Source organism: Pinus tabuliformis, chromosome 5_2 (genome assembly GCF_031772625.1).
Source record: "Pinus tabuliformis cultivar Carrire ecotype Pingquan chromosome 5_2, CPIR1, whole genome shotgun sequence".
Classification (NCBI taxonomy): domain Eukaryota; kingdom Viridiplantae; phylum Streptophyta; class Pinopsida; order Pinales; family Pinaceae; genus Pinus; species Pinus tabuliformis.
This window is the reverse complement of record NC_142306.1, coordinates 155,899,459-155,906,184: the sequence shown is the minus strand read 5'-3', so window position 1 is coordinate 155,906,184 and position 6,726 is coordinate 155,899,459. Positions and strand designations below refer to the sequence as shown.

At 37.1% G+C, this 6,726-nt stretch overlaps 1 protein-coding gene across 6 annotated transcripts in view; it reads left to right on the top strand.

The window, feature by feature from the left end:
• The first annotated feature begins 4,145 nt into the window (after positions 1-4,145).
• The window catches only part of LOC149157990 (uncharacterized), a 459,039-nt gene continuing 456,458 nt past the window's right edge, over positions 4,146-6,726 (top strand). For 2 of the 6 annotated variants that reach the window (XM_089436071.1, XM_089436076.1), the window contains exons 1-4: positions 4,146-4,386; positions 4,508-4,655; positions 4,792-5,680; positions 5,830-6,033. In XM_089436071.1, coding sequence (XP_089292197.1) covers positions 4,806-5,680; positions 5,830-6,033 — 1,079 coding nt within the window. In that variant the 5' untranslated portion in view covers positions 4,146-4,386; positions 4,508-4,655; positions 4,792-4,805. Of the gene's footprint in view, positions 4,391-4,495; positions 4,660-4,791; positions 5,681-5,829; positions 6,034-6,726 lie in introns of all 6 variants that reach the window. The other 4 variants (XM_089436075.1, XM_089436074.1, XM_089436072.1 and 1 more) reach the window with 4 other exon arrangements.

Here is a 6,726-nt window from a genome sequence, read left to right as displayed (position 1 = left end):
TGCATTGCCTTTCAGTAATTGTATCTGAGAGTATATTGCTATTGCTCCCACTCAGATATTTCTTTTTGAGAACCTCTGCCCACCAGGATCCCTTCTCAATTAGGATTCTCCATATTAGCTTAAATCCCATTGCCAAGTTTGCCAATCTGGGTACTCTGATTCCTAGGCCACCTTTTTCTATGGGAAGGATGACCTTTTCCCATTTTACTAGACTGAATTTTTTCGTTTCTTGCTTTCCTCCCTTCCATAGGAAGCTTCGAAGGATCAGCTCCATGTGCTTGTGGATGCTTGAAGGGGCAAGGGTTATGGCGAATTGGTAGATAGGAAGGGCTGAAAGGATTGATTTGATAAGGATTGTTCTACCAGCCAGATTGAGCCAATGCATCCCCCAACCTTGAAGTTTCCCTCTCAGCTTCTCAATTAGTTTGACCCATACTTCGCTTTTGATTGACTCTTTGGCCAGCGGAAGTCCTAAATACATGAAGTGTGACCAACTTGATTGGGCTGGGATTTCCAAAATTATAGAGATCCTTTGAGTTATATATCTTGGAACGTTCCAGGTATATATCTTGCATTTGTTGTTGTTTAATTTGCCCCCCGAGGCTTGAAGGAAGAGATCAAGGATGGCCTTGAATCTCCTAGCCATAAGGCTTGAAGCACCGCCTATTAGCAAAGTGTCATCTGCAAATAGGGAATGGTTGATCCCTTTAGCTCCTCTGATGATGTCCACTCCAGTTATTTCCTTTAACCTTCGCTTGTTTTCCAAGTGCAAGCTTAATGTTTCTGCCATGATAATATAGAGGAAGGGGGAGAGAGGGCAGCCTTGCCTCAAGCCTCTAGTGCTCTTGAAGGCTCTGCATGGCCTCCCGTTGATTAACGGAGCTGTCCAGTTTTGAGAGACACATTCCATGACCCTATTAATGAAATGCTCTGAAACCCCAAATTTTGCAAGCACAGTCCCCAAGAAGGTGTGGTTTACCCTGTCGAAAGCGTTCGCCATATCCAGTTTGATTATCATGCCTTTCTCATTTCTAGCTATACTGCTGTGTATTGCCTCTTGTATCAGAATTACATTATCAGTTATGTGTCTCTTGGGGAGGAACCCTCCTTGGTTGTCCGAGATGACTGAGGGTAGGATTTTTTTCAGCCTGATTGCCAGAATCTTTGAGATGATTTTATATGAGACATTGCATAAAGAGATAGGTCTGAACCTATCAAAGGATTGGGGGTTGGGCTCTTTTGGGATTAGAGCTAGAAACGAGGATTTGACACTGCTACCCATTTTGCTTTTTAGGTGGAAGTTTCTCACCATTCTGAGAAAATCTTTTTTGATGATATCCCAATGAGTTTTGTAGAAGCTAACCGTGAAGCCATCCGGCCCGGGAGCTTTGTCAAGAGGCATGCTGTTGATTGACCATTCTACCTCTTCTATGGATATTTCTTTGTCCAATTCTCTGTTTTGTGCTTCTGTAACCCTCCTTTCAATGATGTTGGTGAAATCTGTGTTTTCCTTGTAATGTGGGTCAGCTGTGAGCAGGGATTGAAAATGATTTGAGGCCGCCTCCTTGATTTCCTCCTTCTCCGTTATCTCTTTCTCATTAAACATTATCTTGTCTATGTTATTCCCAGCTCTCCTTACCTTGAGACTATTGTGGAAGAACGAGGTATTTTTGTCCCACGAGTTGAGCCAGAGGCATCTTGACTTTTGCCTGAGCTCTTCCTCTTCTTTTCGGTGCTGGTTGTATAATGCTTTGTACATCTCCCCTTCTGCCTTTTGGTCTTCTTCCGTTTCTTGGACTGTCTCCTTTTCCTGATTCCATTTCTCCAAGCTTCTTTGCAATTCGTTTTTTGCCAGCCTTTCCTCATTTGCGTGGTTTCTTGCCCAATTTTTTATGGCAATCCTTAATAGTTTGATCTTTGATTCCCAAACGAAGTGAGGGGAGCCTGTTGTCTCTGTCCTCCAGGTTTCTTTTATCAAGGTTTTGAAGTCCTCGCTGGCGTCCCAGACTTTATTATATTTGAATGGAAGCGGGCCCAAATCCTCCTCTTTTTCTAGATACAGCGCCACGGGCTTGTGATCTAATATATATATATTTTTAATCTTAAGTAAAAACTATGATTTAGCTACTCTACATCTCTTATTAATAAAAATAAAAACTCTTTTGTGAAATTTATATCCAAAAACCGAAGGGTTATACCAACTAATGTGGTGGGAGTGTATGTCTCCCTTCTGAAAGCCAAAGTGGTATATGATATGATATGTTATAAATTAGATTTTTTTTTTTTTTTAAATAATATTTTTTTAAATACATGCCCAATTAGAAAATGAAATACATACATCTTCCACACAAAAAGACAACTAAGCCTTTGGGATTAGCTACTATGTAGCTATGGTGAACAATAATTAATGGTACATAAATTTTGGCTAGTATCCACTAGTAAGTTTGCACATTTACATATTATTATTATTATTATTATTCATGGGAAAGAAAAATCCAACAACTTTCTATTAGATAAAAAGATGTTTACATAAAGCATGCATATATCACATGCTCTGATATATCCCCATACGTATGAGTGATATTTAACATCATACAAAAAAACCCTAAGAACAAGAAGCCCAATGACACCAAAAATTGTGTAAAAATACACGAAACATGACACAGAGGCCCATCAAAGAACCCCGTAGGGAACACCATATATAGTCTGTCAGCGGGAAATCACTCATTACAGTGTCAATGTCGAAAGATACTATGACCGACAAGAAATGAAACAAAAGATACTCTTACTAGGCAAGAAAGCATCAATGTCGGAAGATACTCTAACTAATAGAAACCCTGGAGATGCTTCGACAGGCCCACTGCAACCAAGCAGGTTAAGGAGTTACCAACTGTGGACCTCTTTGGCCAAGTTGCTCTGTTGCGCCATAACTCCCTCCTCCATAGTGAGAAAGTGCCTTCATTACCCCATCAACATGTGGAGCTCCACCACCACCAACTCCAAATTCTCGAGATCCGGTGCAATAATAGTGTGAGAGAACACATAAATAATGGTGGGAAATAACTCATGATAAGTGGACCTTATCATAATAACCCATGTCTGGGGCTGTGGAATCGGAAAAACATTTCATTTTGAAATGTGATGCATTCAAAGACATCAGAGAAAGTTATGAGAACATGTTAGCATCAATTTCTTGGCATTGTCTTTTTAGCGAGGGGATTGTTGGAAGTTTGGGCTAGCTCATCATCAATTTGAATCAGAAAAGGATTGAATTGTAAAAGGCGAAAAATAGAGAACTAATGGTCTCATAGACTATTTTTAGTGTGGTGGACCTTAAAATATAATTTCATTTCATTCCTTATTCTTATTCATTTTTGATACAAAGACTTACATAAATTATGGTGAACAATAATTAATACTAAATATGTTATTTACTTAAATATATTTATTTTCGAGAATTTATATTTTGTGTGGTTTTACTCCAAAGTCTAATAATAAAAAATTATTACACAAATATCTAAAAAAAATGGCTTAAATATTGCAACTATAGCCATAAATATCATTTCATTTCATTTCTTATTCTTATTCATTTTTGATACAAATACTTATATAAATTCTGGTGAACAGTAATTAATAGTAAATATGTTATTTACTTAAATATATTTATTTTCAAGAATTTATATTTTTTGTGATTTTACTCCAAATTTTAATAATAAAAAATTATTACACAAATATCTAAAAAAATAATAACTTAAATATTACAACTATAGCCATAAATTTTCACTCGAAATCTATTGTATTGAGAAATCATAACTGAAATTCTATGATACTCGTTAAAAGACTACATTAAAATCTTCAAATTATCATCCAATCAAATATTTTTAAATAAATATTTATTTTCCCCTTATAATTTTATTTCTTAATTGATGCGAAATCCTTCTTTCCACGGACTAATAAAACTACACCTTGAATATTAATATGTTAAAGTGATCAACCAATAATTATTACTGGAAAAATAATTAGATTGTATCCGTAATGTAACTACTTCGTGAATATTAAAAAGTGATCTCATTGGAAGAATGGACTCAGACAAAATAAAGAGGCTAGACTAACCGAGAACGCTAAATTTGTCTACTATATAACCCTCCGCTTTCAAATATCGATTTCGGAAATTACCCGGTCGAAAAATTCTTGATTTGTATATATATCTAAATCGAGTAGAAGGGTCCTCGATTCCATTTTGGAGGGAGAGTGAAGCATGGGGGAACATTTACTGGAGAAATTCGTTCATTCAGTCGTGCTCATGTAGAAGGAAGGTTTCTCGACTATGGATTTGGGCTCTGCGCTCTAACTACCATCTGAACCTCAAGCTTGCTCAGTGCTCAGGCATGTATGCTTCTATGAATTATGAATTTTCCAGTAAATCATATCATGGGTTTTTCGTTTTTCTTTTGAATTTCGTCGATAAGAATGCCATGACAATAACAAGTTACAGCCACAGGAACAGTTCCATGAATCTCCGTATCCCCGGGGTATGCCTAAAGAGACCAACCTAACTTCCTATCAGCTGCCTGCGATAATTGTCTGTTTTTAGCTCAGTTCGTTTCGAATTGTCTACATTATAATTGAAACCGGGGATTAGCAAACAACACCAGGTAGGTAGGCTTGCCTGTTCCTAATTCTATGGCTATCTTCACAAACCATTATTTGCATGTATATAAAGGACAAAAGAAATAATTTTTGTTGGACCTGACAAATAGGTTTTTTGTTTTGCCTTTTGCCTTTCGCTAGCTCTCAGAAGAATAATGACCAGAAAAAAACAGAACACTCCCAGGAAAGCAAGGAAGCTTCAAGCTGAAAGTTATCCCATCGACAATTTGAGTGACACAGAAGAAGCCCATGAAGGCCATTGTAGTAGTCCTCTTGGGGTAGGAAATGCAGAGGTAACTCGTAAAAGTGGTAGCAGCCATACAAGGGTGGAGTATGTAGATATTGATTCAAACCATAATCCAGGGGATGATAGCTATTTTGAGCTAGCTGAGGTCATTTTGTGTGATGTCACGTATGGAGAAGTTCCCCTTTCCAAACATTGCCAGTTTGATCAGTATGAAACCATGGAGTTCTCTTTGCGGTTGAAATTAGTAGTGCCAAAGAGTGATAATGCTCGAGTGGGGTGGAGTTGGCCTTTGATTTCTGCCAATGATGTTTCTGTTGAAGTTTTAATTCCGGCTTCCTTAACCGATTCTTGCCAAAATAATGAACAAGAGGCCATTGGTTCATCAAAATCTGTATTGTTTTCGGGACATTTTGATGGTCCAGATGAGGGTGTAACTAGCCTCGCCCACTTAATAAGTCAAGGGTTCATGACATTGAGGTTGAATGAACATAACAAAGTTGTAGATATAAGATCATCGTGCAGGATTAGTATAGCTATTACGAAGAAAACCTTTGATGTTAGCAACGGGCTATCCTGTACTGTGAGACAGCCATGGAAGAAGAGCATGATGAACGCTATATCTTGGCTGCGGCCGGAAGTTACAACTGATGAAGTTACATATGGAGTATCTACATTGGAAAAGAGGGAAGCTGATCATGCTGTATTGGCAGACTCAGATGCTAGTAATGAGCTAGATAATCACTTTGATACTGCCACCTTCTATGAAGCCATAAGACGGTCCAAGTAAGTTAAATTGTATGGCTTTTATTTATTTTATTACTTTTGTGATGCATTGAATTTGATATCTAGAATCTCTGTTTAGAGGTTACCTTCAGTATTTCCCAAGTGGTTTTACAAGTTTTGCTTTTAAACAATAAATTTGATAAATGCAGAGAAGAACCTATGTTGGAAGTCAACTTTCCAGAGTTACTTCCAGAACTTAGGCCTTATCAGCGTCGTGCTTCTTATTGGATGGTTCAACGTGAGAAGCGTGACAACCCAGCTACTGAAATTGAACGGAGAAAAATTTCAAACCCTCTTTGTGTGGCTGTGGACTCGACTGACATAAATTCCAAGATGTATTACAATCCCTTCAGGTAAGAATGTTCCGAGGTAACAGCATGGGAATGCATGCTCGCATCTAGAATCTTACAAACTTTGTCTATTTCCTGTATCATCATTTCAGTGGAGCTATAATAATAATAATAATCATCATTATCATCAAATTTAGGTCATGGTCAAGCTGGGCAGCAAATTGGTGTATGAATCCTCTTTGTTTGTTTGTTTCTAGAATCTTACAAACTTTGTCTATTTCTTGTATCACCATTTAACCAATTTCACTGCAGTAGTAATAATAATAATAAAATCTAATTTTAGACGGCCAAGCTGGACACCAAATTGGTGTATGAGACCTCATTGTTTGTGGGACAAGGGACTTGCTTCCACGCAATGATTTGACTGCTAAAGTCCATGGAGGTGTACATATTCTATCCCCTTCTGGATTTGTACTTGTGATCTCTTAAGAGGAAACACATGCTCTTAACCAATGTTGCGAAAATCGTTATCAGGATTAAATTGGCAATGGGAAAAAATTATAAAAATCGGGAAAAATCGTAAAATACAAAAATATTCATTTTTTTTTCAAATTTTTAATATCTAAAACATCTACAACATAAAATAAATACATTGACACGTAAATATGATAAAAGAACTAATATATAAGATGTGTAATATCATTTCTAGTGCTACATTACACATAACAATGAATCATGTCCTGAATAGTAAGTCCT